General features: G+C 30.9%; 5 protein-coding genes across 10 annotated transcripts; 4 read left to right on the top strand and 1 right to left on the bottom strand.

The window, feature by feature from the left end:
- Positions 1-4,454, bottom strand: LOC108575849. Of its 6 annotated transcripts, none has more exons than XM_017938762.1 (7): positions 4,405-4,443; positions 1,949-2,028; positions 1,409-1,506; positions 1,010-1,318; positions 801-937; positions 544-721; positions 1-386 (listed from the first exon to the last, which is right to left on the bottom strand). In XM_017938762.1, exons 4-6 carry the CDS (start codon positions 1,216-1,218, stop codon positions 552-554), a joined length of 516 nt encoding a protein of 171 aa, XP_017794251.1. In that variant the 5' UTR covers positions 1,219-1,318; positions 1,409-1,506; positions 1,949-2,028; positions 4,405-4,443; the 3' UTR covers positions 1-386; positions 544-551. The 6 variants fall into 6 exon arrangements, with proteins under 6 accessions (XP_017794251.1, XP_017794252.1, XP_017794247.1 ...); XM_017938763.1 differs by having other exon boundaries at positions 1,010-1,286; XM_017938758.1 differs by having other exon boundaries at positions 1,010-1,263.
- On the top strand, positions 3,366-4,026 carry LOC108575772. The gene is made up of 3 exons (XM_017938665.1): positions 3,366-3,547; positions 3,631-3,708; positions 3,856-4,026. Exons 1-3 carry the CDS (start codon positions 3,366-3,368, stop codon positions 3,911-3,913), a joined length of 318 nt encoding a protein of 105 aa, XP_017794154.1. The 3' UTR covers positions 3,914-4,026.
- Positions 4,455-5,450: 996 nt separating the features above from the next.
- LOC108575771 (twinkle protein, mitochondrial) lies at positions 5,451-7,708 on the top strand (the record flags this gene model as incomplete). The annotated part of the gene is made up of 7 exons (XM_017938664.1): positions 5,451-5,679; positions 5,760-5,992; positions 6,072-6,756; positions 6,788-7,032; positions 7,097-7,197; positions 7,262-7,481; positions 7,541-7,708. Coding segments are annotated over 7 exons (1,881 nt in total), but the record flags the coding sequence as incomplete, so codon positions are not given.
- A 603-nt stretch (positions 7,709-8,311) lies between these two features.
- Positions 8,312-12,769, top strand: LOC108575831 (glycosyltransferase 25 family member). Its single transcript, XM_017938737.1, has 10 exons — positions 8,312-8,555; positions 9,126-9,354; positions 9,479-9,821; positions 9,903-10,022; positions 10,119-10,308; positions 10,915-10,989; positions 11,941-11,998; positions 12,086-12,213; positions 12,295-12,498; positions 12,595-12,769. The coding sequence occupies exons 1-10, from the start codon at positions 8,365-8,367 to the stop codon at positions 12,767-12,769; spliced, it is 1,713 nt and encodes a 570-aa protein (XP_017794226.1). The 5' UTR covers positions 8,312-8,364.
- Positions 12,770-13,443: 674 nt separating this feature from the next.
- LOC108575792 (actin-related protein 3) lies at positions 13,444-15,708 on the top strand. Its single transcript, XM_017938687.1, has 6 exons — positions 13,444-13,561; positions 13,882-14,062; positions 14,138-14,452; positions 14,532-14,846; positions 14,925-15,143; positions 15,246-15,708. The coding sequence occupies exons 1-6, from the start codon at positions 13,518-13,520 to the stop codon at positions 15,423-15,425; spliced, it is 1,254 nt and encodes a 417-aa protein (XP_017794176.1). The 5' UTR covers positions 13,444-13,517; the 3' UTR covers positions 15,426-15,708.
- Positions 15,709-15,919: the final 211 nt, after the last annotated feature.

Here is a 15,919-nt window from a genome sequence, read left to right as displayed (position 1 = left end):
ATTCTTTTATTTCTGGTTACAAGTGCCTGAATGTCTGATGTATGTATTTATTTCGAATTATGTTTTGACAACGTTAATCTTTAAGCTGATATTACCTGTAATCGATATTTTGCCTCGATAAAAAATTCTACATCTACTTATATAGCAAATGTAATACTATATGCTGCACACCCACTTTTTCCTTTTATTGAAAGTAATATCGCCCTATGATTTACATACATTGCAACTCTTAACAACATTTCATACTGGTAACTTCCTCTTCGATTTTCCACTTTACAGTTTTACTATATTTCCTTACCACCTATTTGTCACTATGATGTTTCCTTCACGTATCTCTCCTTTCCGTACAACACGTACTTTCGTTTCGACGACAAATCTTCGTAAACCTAACGATATAAAAGGTATTGCTACTCTTAGTTTTGCAACATTTTTCCTTTTATTGTACTTTTATTATTGCCAATCCTTATTATTATAGGCAAAAATTATGTACAATTATGTAATATATGAAATCTAAGGACAAATCTATTTATAAAAGACACACACCGTTTATTTCAACTCCAAACATTCCTCCGGATATCTTTGTTTCCGCTCATATGCTCCTTAAATAAATCATCGTATGTTACTCGCTTTTTTACATTTCTTTCTTGTTTATTTGTTAGCTCATCCGCCTCGTCCTCTTGTAATACATCTTGCATATCACTGGTATAGTCAAATTCGTTTGCTTAAAACAAAACTTACAATTTCAATCATCCACAAAATTATGCCTTTATTATGAATTATTTCTTAATAACTTAACTTACTATTACTTTCAAATGGGGGATCGTAACTATTCCAAGCTGGTTCCTCTTCCGTCTTATCAGGATGCATCATATACTTGTCCTCCTGGTCTTCTTCCTTGGAAGTATGTACACGATCTGAGGTATTGTGCAAATCCCTACTGAATATGCTTTTAAGTACTTTATTAAAAACAAACCATGAATATTACACAATTATTAAAAGGGGATAGTACCTTCTTCCATCTAGTTGTTTCGTACCAAATGCATGTTCGTAACATCTTGGAATATGTGAAACCCTTGAGGATATAAACCCTGCGGTAGCGATAATGCTCGAGAATGCTCTCTTTGGTGTTCCCTTTACGTGTTTAGGCATCATTGAATATGCTATTGCTCCACATATCATTCCAAAGGGAATTGATTCTCTAATGGTAGCTTGCATCATACAAGATTTATACTTTCTTACGCCTTCTGCCGTCGCATCAGCATTCTACGATTTACATATTAACAGATCTGAACTTTAATTTTACACCGTTTCATGTATCCTAGTGCAATGTGACATTATCATAAATGTTATCCTTGTAATATCTGTCGAAAAACAATGATATAACAGACTTGTAGTGATTTTTACTTACTGCTCGAATGTCTTGATACATTCTGTACGATTTCTGCGATATTATCAGTAATTAAGGTTAGATTAGCTATCTATACTTTCCGTACAACCTCACTGAACCTAATAAAAGTAACAGACTAAATCAGTAACCATCGCAAAGCTGTTATATTAATTTATTTAATATCGATAATTCAAAGTTTCTTCGAAATTCTAAACTGTTCACTCGTAATCAGTAATAATCCATACTATCTAATACTAAGAAAGAATAGCAAGCAACCGGTATGCCATTGTACGACACACAGCTAAATGTAACAGTAACACAACTTCCCCCCTCCTCTTCCGACAAATGTAACAAACTTCTTTTTCTAAATTTTAATTAATTAATTAATAGTTTTAAACCCTATTCTAGTAATCCTTCGAAAACCAACAGTACAATATTACGTCTTCAAACAATATATGTACATTAATGCTGATTTAAATTAATAACTAATCTCTAAACCATAAATAATGCTATATATTTTATCTTTATCTCTCGATTTATTTCTTAAATAGTAGTCCTCACCTTTTATTCCTTTTAATCTTTATTAATCAATTTATTAATTCACCTTTCGATTAATCGTTGCCAAATAGCCGTTAGGCACTCTAAACAACATGTACAATGTGAAACTTTTCCATTTCATATATCAAACACTTACGCTTTCTAAATAAATTGTATACATTGTAAAGAAACAAAAAATAAGTTAAAAAATCTCTGTATTTTATTTAACCTGAATAATTTACGTATTCCAATCAGCATCAAGTTCTTAGAATATCATCTGACCTGGTATCAAATTCGAAAGGTAAATGTTTCATAAAAATATAAATAAAGCAAAACATTTATTTGTTCCAAAAGAATCTGACCTTCCTTTTAATATACTATATTCACTATGTATTTCAAGTTTTCATAATAATTCAGGAGAAGGAAATAAAGTGATAAAGGGAAAAGCGACTGCATTACGAAAAAATTCAAATAATACTGAAATAATCAGTATTAAAATATACGAAATGCGTTATCGATACCTTCACCAAACAATATTAAGTATATTAAATCTGTTCACGGAACTCCTCTAGTTAATGTACACATATACATATATAGCTAAACATCTAAGGTAGAGAGCTAAATGTGCATTACAAACAATGTCAAGTACAAACACATATGTATGTGCGAGAGAATTACGAACATCCTGTGAAATACTACTCTGCATTACGTCTACTTACATACATATGTAAAGCACAAGAATGAAAATTCGAATGCTATATAAGAATTTTATAATTAAATTAAATTTTCATATACTATCTCTCAAATAAGAGAATCATAATGAATAATTATATTTATTACTAGTTATACTCTAATGTTTTATTAAGTATGTATATATGTCATTGAAAAGTAAAATAATATAATTTATATGAAATAATATTTCATTCAACACTAACAAGTTACTTTTAAATGAAACGAAAATATTATTACTTTTAGTTTAATTCAATAAAATCATATCTTGAACATTCACTTAATTCCATTTGAAATACATATCTATGATATGCACCGCATAAACCACTTTATTTGCACCTAACTGTTAATTCAATAAGTATGGAAGCTTATGTTACATTGCAACTTGACAGAAAAAAATATTCCACATGTTTTATTCTATACTAACTATTACTAAATTAGAATATATTCTAAGAAATGAGCAATTGATTCAAAGTAATAACCACACAGTAATATATACATTTTTCTATTCCATAAGGTATCTAAATCTTCAAGTCCCAAGTTTACGCGAGGACTTCTCTTTTACAAATTTTCCACTTCCACTTATGAACAAGATGAAAATACCTATCATGACGTTTCTTGGAGCTATAAGTTAAAAAGGGGGAGTGGTGCTAACGAAGCACCATCATCCACTATAAAAGTACTTGCTCAGAAATAAAAAGTACTGTTGAAAATGTTGTGTAACAGTGAAACTGATCGGAGCTTTCAAACTTCTCAAGTATTATATTTAACATTGCTCATATTTTATTTATCTGTGCAACTAAGTATAACATCAACTGTACCAAATACATACTATAATACAACAGATACAATGTTAGCGACTAATATAACAAATAATTCAGTTGGTGATGATTTGTAAGAACATTTTGCAATTATGAAAATTACTGACTAACAAATATCTATAGTGACTATTCGTGTAATTCTCTTTTCTATTACAGATATGTTATAAAAGCTGTGGTATATGAAATTGGTATTTTAACAGATGCTGATAACACCACTAACGATACTACTGAAAGGTAACATTTTAACCTTTGAAACATGATAGAACACGATAGAAAGTTATTTTGCAAATCACTTGATAATTTCAATTTTCATTTTGTATATGAAGAATATACATGTGTGTGTATATATATTTATTTTATTTTATTTTATTTTGTCTACAGGCAAGAGGAAGTTAAACTTTCATTTTACAATCCTCCTAATAATAGCAAAGGACCATAGAAAGATGTATGTGTCATCTGTTATTTAATATAACGTGACTAATTTTCATATACTTGGTCATGCAACATTAATAAATTTAAGAAAACATGAAGAACATTTTGGACAAATATTTACTAAACTGTAAGACTATAATTAACCAAATAATTTGAATGAAAGCTTGAGTGAAATTTACATATAACAATGTAATTATTTACTGCAAAAGATGTTATTTTTTAATTGAAATCATATTTTAATATACATATATATATGCCATGTAGTGCAAATTAAATATTTTTAAACAAATCGTACCTTATTTGCAATTAATTTTACATATTGATATTTTGTTTAATGTATTATTTAATAAAAAATACTAACACGAAAAATTAACATTTAACCCAGTAAATAAACAATAAATATTTCCTTTTTCAATCAATTTTATAACACTGTTATACACATTTCTTTGTGATAACAAATTTGACCTTGAAAAGATGTAAATTTATGTACATACTTACGTTTTTAGTACCACACATGATTTGAACAAGATGTAACTGCTATAATATTCGAATTGCAAAGAATTTATTGAATAAAATATTTCGCGTGAATAATGAACTTCATCATAAAATTATTTCAAAATAAAAATAAAAAAAAAAAGAGAGAAACAAAAACAACAAGGACTTCTTGTTCTTTTTACTACTCCTTTGTAAAACTAATAATTTAATGAGTCTGCCAGACAATACAGTGAGCAGCACTTACATATGGGTACTTTCAGGAATTAAATAATATACTTAGCAGTTTACTTTTTATTAAAAATTTCTGTTTTTTTTTTTTTTTTTTTTTTTTTTTTTTTTTTTTTTTTTTTTTTTTGTGCAGAGCAATGAAATGCTTGCCCGTGAGATGTCACTACATGCTTCAGCAGAGCATGTGCACGTGCAATGTTTATTGGATACTGTTTTTTAAGAAATAAAAAATTTAACAATAAGTGTATAACTGAAATTGTTTCATGTGGTATTTTGTAAATGTTATTGTTACAACAATATATATAATATTACATATGTGAAATCAAGTGAACGCAGTACATAGAGATCAATAAAAAGATTTATTAAATGAAAAATAAGTTGTTAATTGGGTTTATGTAAAGTTTACAGAATATTGAAACATTTATACTTTTTACATTTACGCTATATACGAAATTTTTATTCTTTAAATTTATATTGTTCAATAGTACAGACAGAAATTTGAGCAGGGAGATCTATTTCTTTAATTCATTCACAAATTTATATGTTTTAAGACCAAAGAAGTTCCTATTTATGAATTTTAACTAACGTTAGTATTTACATAAATTGATTTTGTGTAATTAATGTTGTATTTAATAAATGTTAGTCATAAAATCATCTAAATAGATAGATATCACAGCCAAAAAGAATATATACATATATATGTATGTACATGTACATAAAATATATACATGTATCTATTGGTTACATATTATAATTTTCAACTTTGGGCACGTCTAGTAAGTAATTATTTCAATTTACAAAAAATGTTTTCTAAATTATTCTTACAAATTTGTACTCGAAAAAGAAAACACATTAAAAGTTATATCGACAAGCAGCACTTTCATGCAAATATTAAAGAGTCTCTCCTCAATATACCAGTATCACGTTTGAAACACCATTTCAAACAGCAATGCTTGAGTGTAACAGAAGGATATACATGTGTTATAGCAGATTGTCCTATATGTAATAACAAAATGACAGAGTCAAAGCTTTATGTAAATAAAACAACAGGTATATGATTTTTAAAGTTGTGATGAAAATTATTTTATGCTAACATTTCATTTCAATAATTTAAAGTTTTGAAATTATAGGATTTTTTATGTGTAATAATTGTAAGTCTGTGGGTACTTGGGATGTATTGGAGAAATTTTTATCAATACAAAAGTCAAACGAAAGATTCAAAGAACTTGATGTGTTAAGAGCCAGTTGTCATTTGAAAGAAGACTTTGCACAAAGGTGGAAGGAGGTGATAGAAAATTGCCAAAACATCATGGACCTATCTGCAATGGAATATAAACTTCTTCTCAGCAATTTTTCACTTCCTGTAAAAAGAAAAAAAAATACCAAACAAATTATTAAATAATTGCAACTATAACAACATCATAAAAGAATTATTTTTGCAGCATGTTGCACAAGAGAATATGTCCCAGTTAAATTGTTTTTATGACAAGACAACGAATGTGTTGTATTTTCCATTGATAGGCTTCAACAATTCTGTAGTTGGATATAAATTACTTACATCCAATTCACAAGAGGAACAGACAGTTCCTGCCTTTGGAGTTAGTGGATGTATTAAATACAAACAGAGCTATAGTAAAAATGATAATGTTGCTGTAGTTGTAGGAATGATAGATGATTTGTTAGCTTTAATATTAAAGAAATGTACACATACAATTATCTGTCTCCCATATAATTTAAGAAATCTACCACAACAATTACTGCCATACATGGAATCTTTCAAAAAGTTAATTTTATGGTTTGGAAATGACGAGACAAGTTGGTATACTGCTAAACACTTTGCAAAAAAACTGAACGAAAAACGATGTTATTTTGTTAAACCAATTGATTCACAACCTCGGCCAACATTAGCTGCTGAAATGGATTATGATTTCAATAGCATTCTTCAAAATGCTCAGCCTGTATGGCATGAAAGTATAATTACCTTTCATGAGCTCAAAGAAGACGTTTTAAGTGATTTATTAAACAATGAGAAAGTACAGGGAGTAAAATGGAAGAAATATCCAATTTTAAACCAAATCCTAAAAGGTCACAGAAGAGGTGAATTTACAGTATTAACTGGACCAACAGGTAGTATATTATTATTAATTATTATTATTAGGATGTGGTAAAACAACTTTCATGAGCGAATATTCTCTAGATTTGGCAATGCAAGGTGTCAATACTTTATGGGGTAGCTTTGAGATAAGGAATGTACGATTAGCAAGAACAATGTTACAACAAATGGTGGGTGTACCTTTGAAAGAAAACCTAGAAAATTTTGATTTGTATGCGAACGCTTTCGGGAAATTGCCAATATATTTTATGACATTTCATGGTCAGCAAACCATCAAAGTAGTAATGGATGTGAGTACATTATAATATTTCACTCCTCTTCTTGAATTTGCGACTCTAATATTTACTATTACAGACAGTTGAGCATGCAACATATGTACATGACATAGCTCACGTAATAATCGACAATGTGCAGTTTATGATGGGAACAAGTGATAGTTCAAAACATGTCGACAGGTATTACAAAATGCTTTTCATATAACATCGCTTCTAGATTTAAAATAGTATCGTTACATTTTAGATTTTGGAAACAAGATGATATAGTAGCAAGATTTCGGAATTTCGCCACCAAGTGCAATTGTCACGTAACCATGATAATACATCCGAGAAAAGAACGTGGTGACGAAGAATTGACAACTTCGTCAATTTTTGGCAGTGCAAAAGCAAGTCAAGAAGCAGATAATGTGCTTATTATACAAGATAAAAGGCTCACCAGTCTGCGAGGGAAAAAATTTTTGCAAGTATGTGCATAGAAATGAGAGCATAAAAAGTTAATTATTTAAAAAATTTATGCTTGCAGGTAGCTAAAAATAGATATAGCGGTGATTTAGGTATTATGCTGTTAGAATTTGACAAATTAAGTCTTGGTTATACCTCAAGGTTAAAGGTAAAACAGAAATGCAGAGAAAAAGATAAATCCTGGTCGCAGAAACAGCCAACAGAACAAAGTGATGAAAAGACTGCTTAATAAAATAATTAAAAAGGAACACAGACGTTTTCTGGATGTTTTCTAGAATTTTGTATCTAGTCGTAAGGAACAAGTTGCGCTTATATCTATAATTTAGTGAAAACGTACGATGTTTTGTAAAACAACTTTTTACCAAGCAGATGTTATATAATTGACCGATTATTATTGTAGTAATGAATAAGTTAAATAAATTTATATTTTTTCCATTACGCAGTTGTTCGTAAAATTTGAAATCTTACTACATTTTAATTTTTCACAAGTTTCGAACATTTGTTCATAATTTTTCTTGCAACATTAAACAAAAATAGTATTTTGCTTAAAGTAGTAGACGGTGTAAAGAGATATGTTTAAATTTTGCTGCAAATATAAATTTGAAAAAAGAAGGAAAAGGTAGCAAAGAAAAATTATAATTCTTTATTTCGCGATTTATAAAAAATCACTAATGTAGACAGTTTACTGCTTTATCGACTATATGCCCTTAACGTGGGTGGTAAAATGTTATCAGAAGGAATACAGTAATGAATAACACGGTGAAGACAGGACGTGTATACGATATTTTTAATCATTTAGTGTTCCTTTGTTGAATTTTTTTTAACACGGATAAATAATCAAAATTTTAAGGTATTAAAAAGCATTGTACAAAGCTAGAAACAGAGATGAGATTAGTCAATTCTACTCGGGTTATCATCTTCGTTCTTTTTACCGTGTTTATGACAATTTGTTCCAATGATTTAAAAAAACCAACAATTTTAATAACGATTCTAGTACGTAATAAGGCACACACGTTACCATACTTCTTGACCTTTTTGGAACAACTGAATTATCCTAAAGAACGAATACATCTCTGGTAAGTATACATATCGTAACCTCACTTTTCCGGTAAATGTATGCGATGAAAATCAAAAGGATCATAATGTGTAATTAAGCGTTTAGAGTGTAAATTCATTTTGGTCAACTAAAAGAACAAAATTAAGATATAAATTCATAATGTGAATGTGTCACAGAGGTGTATTATATGTATAATTAAGAATAATCTCAAATATTACGTATATCGCATAAATTTATCAAATTTATCGTTTTGAATTTAAATAAAGTATGTTGCACTGATTGAATAAAATTGGTCATTGAAAATTTGTCAACAAAAACAAAACTTTTGAATCTCATCGAGTATACTTCTTAATTACACGATATCAGAAATCTCAAGAAGTTGTAATTTCCCGCTAGAGTATGTATTAATGCGGAATAATATACCGCGGGTGCGCGAGTGATACATAATTCGATAGCTGAAACGTTTCGATATACATACATATGTACAGCGATTATACGTTCAATCTTTTTTTAACATATATAGTTTTCAGTATACTTGTGAGTTACATTGGAAATTATTATAACAAAACTTTGCATTTTTTTATTAAAGGATATGTAGCGATAATAATGTCGATAAATCAACTGAAATATTATCTACATGGCTAAACCACGAAGGTAGCGAGTATCATGGAATAGAAATAAATCTCGATGAAAAATCAAGCGGATTTGAAGATGAAAATGGAATTGCTCATTGGTCAACACAAAGATTTTTACACTTGATAAATTTACGGGAGGATGCACTTAACAAGGGAAGAAATATGTGGGCAGATTTCATTTGGGTAAAAATTTGACATTTATTTATTTTTATGTTAAAAATTCAGTGTTTCTGTTTGTTTATTGACATCTTTAAAACACTTACGCCTATATATTATGATTAATTGTATTCTTTGTGTACAATTTTAGCTGCTCGATGCAGACGTTTTTCTAACGAATCCGAATACTCTTGACGAATTAATATTAAAAAATGAAACTGTTGTTGCACCGTTGTTAAAATCTGATGGTTTGTACAGCAATTTTTGGGCTGGTATGACCGATGATTACTATTACTTGCGAACTGAAAAATACGAACCAATCTTGTTTCGGGAGGAAAAAGGATGTTTCAACGTGCCTATGATTCATAGCGCGGTACTTATAGACTTAAGAAAACACCTTTCAGATCGTTTGACGTACGATCCGAAAAATTTGAATGAATACGATGGCCCTACGGACGATATTATAACTTTTGCCGTCGGTGCTAATAAATCTGGTAAATTAGTGACGAAGTTTTAATAGTATTTTCTCTATTTCGTGTTTTTTCCAATTTTTTTCTTCTTCACATTCACGCTAGGCGTCTCATTATTCGTTTGTAACGATAACATTTATGGGTTTGTCATGGTACCGTTGGAAGAAGGAGAAACGATCACGGAAGATCTACTAAGACTGATCAATATTAAGACAGAAATATTAGGTAAGTTGAGAACTGATTAAGGAAAAAGAAGAAAGTTGAATTCGAAATAGACGAATGATATGTATAAATTACAACGGGAACATTGCATATTTTCAGCGGATGATAATTATCTACCTTTATCCATGCACCTCGAACAATTTGTACAATATCCTGTCGAAGATACATTAGAAGTGGATAGTATTTATATGATAAATCTGTTAAGAAGGCCAGAAAGACGAGATAGAATGCACAGACTTTTTAAAGAGCTCGGACTTCGAGTGAAAACTGTTGATGCTGTCGACGGTAGGTAAGTCAGTGACAAAAGAATTATCTGTATGCATACACATAAATAGTATTTCATGTGTTTCTAAAAATAAAACCATAGACGCGGTACAGGCTAAACCTAACACCTAATGTATCTTTCTATTCAACGTTTTGAAATACCGATCGTGTAAAAAATCAGAGAATTTGTTGTGCCCTCTACGATATAAAGCGGTGAGTTTAGGAACTACATACAATCCAACCATCAAAGATGGTAAGATCGACAAATGTAAAAGTATCTTCTTTTATTAAATTTGCATATAAAGATAAATACATATATTGAATTGCTTAGGTCGAACTATTCGCGATCTTTTGACAGCAGTAGAACACGCGCATGCGATGGATGGATGAATCATCTACTAATAAACAATTACGCTAATTTTTTATTTGTAATTTCATAGTTACGTTTAATTCCAATTCCAACCACTACTAATGTTGTAATCGTATTCTATCCTGAATCGGTAACGTTGAGAGCGAAAGACACACGAAAATGCTATAAGATGAGAATGTAAGATGCTATTTAGGTCTGTCCTGTAGTACCGTCGTCTGTGGTAAAACTAAAATTATTCGTATTATATATTCGTTTATTCAGGGCATTAAATCAGTCTGTTCTTGAAAATTTTGGAATTGAAATGATGTCGGAATATACTGATCCTTATCACGAGAGGTAAGTACGATAAAAGTTACGAACAGTGACGGGACTTGAGATCTGTTTTGACACCATCGGCGATACCTTTACCTTTGAAGTTAATGCTTGTATTTCAATCCATTGTAAGGTATAGTAACTGCAGAAATATAGCGTAGTCATAAATTGTCGCATCAAGCCGCGGTACTCAGTGTCTTGTAATTGCATGGTCCCGTGCAATAAAACGGGAAACACTGTCAACTAACTGTAATTCATTACTAAATTAATTTACCTACTGCAGGATAATTGTAAATTGTATTTAATATTTGGAATATCTGGAAGAATTTTAATATTTCTGCATTACACGATACTCGAGCTCTTTTCTTTTTTTTCTTCTACTTTATCGCCTAAATCGCCTAAATTCCAACGCTGGGAACATGTGTAATTTTCGATTTTGCAACCACCCTATAGTATTTCTGCAGCTACTATACGTTTACGAACGATTTGATCCAAAGAAACACCTATCGTATCAATACATATCAGTTATGTCAAGTCTGATACCTGTTCGATGATTTTCACTTGAAAATTGATCGTGAATGAGACAAGACGTAATTAAGAACGACGAAAAATTCGTTTTACTCGTACGGAAGAAGCAGTTTATTTGCAGAAATGACCTAAGGGAAAGGGAATTAATTCTTATTATACATAATTCGTAATTACAATGTGTGTAATAAAATAGTGCTAGTTTTAGATATAAGGCCACGTTAAAATATTCCTATTTCGAGGGACATAATATGTTAACTGGAAAAGGTCGTATTCTTTCGCATAGAATTTCTCGCTAAATTTATTTATTTCGACGTTAGCGTCAAGTGACATGCTCGGGAATTGATATGTATCGATATTAATAGGTATGTACATGATGTAGTCGGTCCCGTTACTAAATCAACGCATTTTAAACATCTAAAAATAAGAAAAAAAAAAAAACAATCACAGACCAATGACTATGGGTGAAATCGGTTGTTTTCTAAGTCATTACGTTATTTGGAACAAGGTAATTATAAGATTAGAGAAACGAATCGTTTTAACCGAGTGTTTCTACATACGCTGAACTTATATTAAACGATTGGAAAATTATCAGGTAATAGAAAGTGGTTTCAAAAGTATTATAATCTTAGAGGACGATGTTCGATTTGAACCGTACTTTCGGCAAAAAGTAAAGTACATTTTAAAAGAATTGGATGACCTTCAGTTTCAATGGGATTTGGTGTAAGTATTGAATATTTTATAAGGTCACAACATTTTATTACATCGACGTGTAAAATGTAAAATTTCATGTGCTACGTCCAGCTATTTAGGAAGAAAAAGATTAGTGGAAAATGCTGAATCTCGAGTCGATGGATCAAAATATTTAGTACATGCTGCCTACAGTTACTGGACGTTAGGATACATTTTGTCGGCGAGTGGGGCAAGAAAACTCCTAGAAGCAATGCCGTTAAAAAAATTAATACCTGTCGACGAGTATCTTCCGATATTGTCCAATGCTCACCCTAGGTAAAACAAAAGAACATAAAACTATTTTAGTTGCCAAAGCGGGCCGCCCCTAACGAAGCGGATTGCATTTTACGTCGACTACTTTTTTCAATACAGGGAAGATTGGAAAGTACACTATCCAAAACGAAATTTGATAATACTCTCCGCAAATCCTTTATTAATTTATCCAACACATTACACTGGCGAACAAGGATATGTCAGCGATACAGAAGACTCTACGACTGTATTTGGTAAACAAAACACAATGAAACCAAAACGGGAGGACCTATGAGTGCCATAAAAATTTCCATAAATACGTGCAAAAGAAATTGTATTTAAGTCATCTTTTTTTTTTTTCCTCCATGAAAACATTTAACTCCTATGACATAATTCATTGCCATTTAAGTCTACGTTATAAGAGAAATAAATACGAAGAACAAATAATATTTTGTATACTTTTGTATATTTGTGATTACTATGTATGTATCATCAATATTGTATTATTATACCGATATGTGTGAATGAAATATTATAAAATCTTGATTATTTAAATCTCAATGTCTTCTTTCAATTTATTTCAATGTTCGATCTAGTGTTACAGTAGTTGATAAAATTATTTTCCGAATGATTGGTTAATCAATTTGGTTAGCTTATTTGGTTAAAAACGCAACTTATTTTAAGTTCTGAACAATGGTTTCTTTCAAAGTGCAAAATTCTTATCCGGCCAGATCGTTGATTTGTTTGACAAAGCAAAAGAAAAAAGAAAGACATAATAAACTTCCATAAAATTTGATGCATTTCATTGCCAGAGAGAGTTTCCATTGTAGTTGTCGCGTTCATTTCTCACAAGATAAGTTTCCATTTTTGACAATCTATCAAGGAGAATTTCGCTTATTGTAAACAGTGCTTAAAGTGTGCTTCTGCTTTATCTCCAAACCGAGGTGTGGTTAATTGGAACGGGTGTGTGTTAAATTTGAATTGCAGTTAAGGTATATTTCATTATAATAAAGGTACAAATCGATTGTAACAATAAGAACACGATGCTCGGCCGTCTTCCTGCATGTGTAATCGACGTGGGTACGGGGTAAGTAATTAAAAAATTAATCTCAACTAGAATAAATAAACTAGTGTGTGACTAATGACACATGACATCTTATGCGGTAGATGAATGCTCTTAGAAAAATGTCACATTTATTTAACGTCGTGTACCATATTTCTCTTCTCTTTTTGTACTTTTTCCACAATTGCTGACGTTCAGCTCTATTGCATTCATACAATTTGCATAATTTTCTATGTGTATTTTAAACATCTATATATTTATAATTATATGTACCGTATGAGTTCTTGTCATTTATTTACTTTTTCTTTCTTTTTAACTGAGAAAGTCTATTTGAATTTTCACAGCTATACAAAGCTAGGCTTTGCAGGCAATAAAGAACCTCAACTCATAATACCATCTGCAATTGCTATTAAAGAAACTGCAAAGGTTGGAGATACCAATGCTAGAAGGGTTACCAAAGGAGTTGAAGATCTAGATGCTTATATTGGGGATGAAGCTTTCGAAGCCACTGGGTATTCTGTAAAAGTATTTATCAATATTATTACCCCTATACAATCGGTCCTTTGAATTGTTTTACAATTTATATCCAATTTTACTTAGTATCCAGTTAGACATGGACTAGTGGAAGACTGGGATTTAATGGAAAAATTCCTACAGCAATGTATTTTCAAATATCTTAGGGCAGAACCTGAAGATCATTATTTTTTACTTACTGAACCACCGTTAAATACTCCAGAGAATCGAGAATACACTGCAGAGATAATGTTTGAATCGTTTAATGTGCCAGGTCTTTATATTGCTGTGCAAGCAGTGCTGGCATTAGCTGCCTCTTGGACAGCTAAATCCGTAGAAGATAGAACATTAACAGGTGTTGTTGTTGATAGTGGGGATGGAGTAACACATGTAATACCAGTAGTAAGTACGAAAAGAAAACAATACAAAGTTTGATTTTGCACAAATTTTTTTTAATTAATTAATTCACTTTGTCCCTTAGGCAGAAGGTTTTGTCATAGGAAGCTGTATAAAGCACATTCCTATTGCTGGACGTGATATTACATATTTTATTCAAAGTCTTTTAAGAGAACGTGAAATTGGAATACCACCTGAACAATCATTAGAAACAGCTAAAGCAATAAAAGAAAAATATTGTTACATATGTCCTGATATTTCAAAAGAATTTGCTAAATACGACAGTGATCCTACTAAAATCAAAAAATACGAAGGCGTTAACAGTATCACAAAGCAACCTTTTGTAGTAGATGTTGGTTATGAAAGGTTCCTTGGTCCAGAAATATTTTTCCATCCCGAAGTATGTCCATTCAACGTCAGGTTTTCAAGAAAATAGCATTTCTATATACATGTTTAATTTCATCATTGCATTCTTCAGTTCTCCAATCCAGATTTCACGACACCACTGAGCGAAATCGTCGACGACGTAATCCAGAATTGTCCAATAGATGTTAGACGACCATTGTATAGTAATATTGTACTGTCAGGTGGTTCTACGATGTTCAAAGACTTTGGTAGGCGATTACAACGTGATATAAAACGCATCGTAGATGCACGTTTGAAACTTAGCGAAACGTTAAGTGGAAGTCTTATTACGGTAACACATATTTCTTTTTATACAACCTAGATATAATTTTGAAACTTATTAAATCCGAAAAATACCATGCAACATTAGTGTTTGCGTTTCGTTGCATTTCAGCCAAAACCTATAGACGTTCATGTTATATCGCATCATAAGCAACGTTGGGCCGTGTGGTATGGCGGTGCTTTGTTGGCTAGCGATCCAGAATTTTATACGGTATGCCATACCAAAAAAGCTTATCAGGAATACGGCCCTGGAATTTGCCGCTACAATCCCGTATTCCATAGTATGGTGTAAAAAAACAGAAGGAAAATATAAATAGCGTTAAGAAAATAACATTATCTTGGACCAATGGTCTTTCGAAGTTTTCAACGCTCTGTCAATAATTTGTTGCATTTTCAATTTTTTCACCTTCAACGACGATGTATTTGATAAGATGGAACAAGTGTTTTTACGACATAATTACTAACTGAAGTAATTACAGAGAAACGCCCAGTATTCTACTAGGAAACGCACACGAAGATGTTTTCATGCTCATTAATTTGTAATAAAATGTTCTCATTAACATGTAATAAAAATACAGGGAAAGTCACTCAAAAGAATGATGATAACACTCCATTAGAGGTAATGGTTAAGAATAGTGAATAAAGTTACGATACAAAAGGATTGTATAGATCTGTACATAAAATAAGTCTATTTGAAAATAATAATTCTTTTTTAATGAATCACATTCATGGTGTATTTTACACTGTCCTGTACAATATATTGATACGTTGATAAGGGATAGATGA

Source organism: Habropoda laboriosa, unplaced genomic scaffold (assembly GCF_001263275.1).
Source record: "Habropoda laboriosa isolate 0110345459 unplaced genomic scaffold, ASM126327v1 scaffold243, whole genome shotgun sequence".
In the NCBI taxonomy this organism is placed as follows: Eukaryota; Metazoa; Arthropoda; class Insecta; order Hymenoptera; family Apidae; genus Habropoda; species Habropoda laboriosa.
The sequence above is the reverse complement of the archived record's forward strand: the minus strand, read 5'-3'. Positions and strand labels throughout refer to the sequence as shown.

Excerpts from the sequence above, each read along its gene's own strand:
- LOC108575849 (XM_017938759.1), bottom strand. The coding sequence starts at position 1,429 with ATGTATCAAGACATTCGAGCA. Across the intron at positions 1,264-1,408 it reads TGTATCAAGACATTCGAGCA|AATGCTGATGCGACGGCAGA; the intron begins GTAAGTAAAAAT and ends TGTAAATCGTAG. Across the intron at positions 938-1,009 it reads AAACAACTAGATGGAAGAAG|TAGGGATTTGCACAATACCT; the intron begins GTACTATCCCCT and ends AAGCATATTCAG.
- LOC108575772 (XM_017938665.1), top strand. The coding sequence starts at position 3,366 with ATGTTGTGTAACAGTGAAACTGATCGGAGCTTTCAAACTTCTCAAGTA. Across the intron at positions 3,548-3,630 it reads AATTCAGTTGGTGATGATTT|ATATGTTATAAAAGCTGTGG; the intron begins GTAAGAACATTT and ends TTTCTATTACAG. Across the intron at positions 3,709-3,855 it reads ACTAACGATACTACTGAAAG|GCAAGAGGAAGTTAAACTTT; the intron begins GTAACATTTTAA and ends TTTTGTCTACAG.
- LOC108575831 (XM_017938737.1), top strand. The coding sequence starts at position 8,365 with ATGAGATTAGTCAATTCTACTCGGGTTATCATCTTCGTTCTTTTTACC. Across the intron at positions 9,355-9,478 it reads TGTGGGCAGATTTCATTTGG|CTGCTCGATGCAGACGTTTT; the intron begins GTAAAAATTTGA and ends GTACAATTTTAG. Across the intron at positions 11,999-12,085 it reads ATTACGTTATTTGGAACAAG|GTAATAGAAAGTGGTTTCAA; the intron begins GTAATTATAAGA and ends GAAAATTATCAG.
- LOC108575792 (XM_017938687.1), top strand. The coding sequence starts at position 13,518 with ATGCTCGGCCGTCTTCCTGCATGTGTAATCGACGTGGGTACGGG. Across the intron at positions 14,847-14,924 it reads AAATATTTTTCCATCCCGAA|TTCTCCAATCCAGATTTCAC; the intron begins GTATGTCCATTC and ends TGCATTCTTCAG. Across the intron at positions 15,144-15,245 it reads TAAGTGGAAGTCTTATTACG|CCAAAACCTATAGACGTTCA; the intron begins GTAACACATATT and ends GTTGCATTTCAG.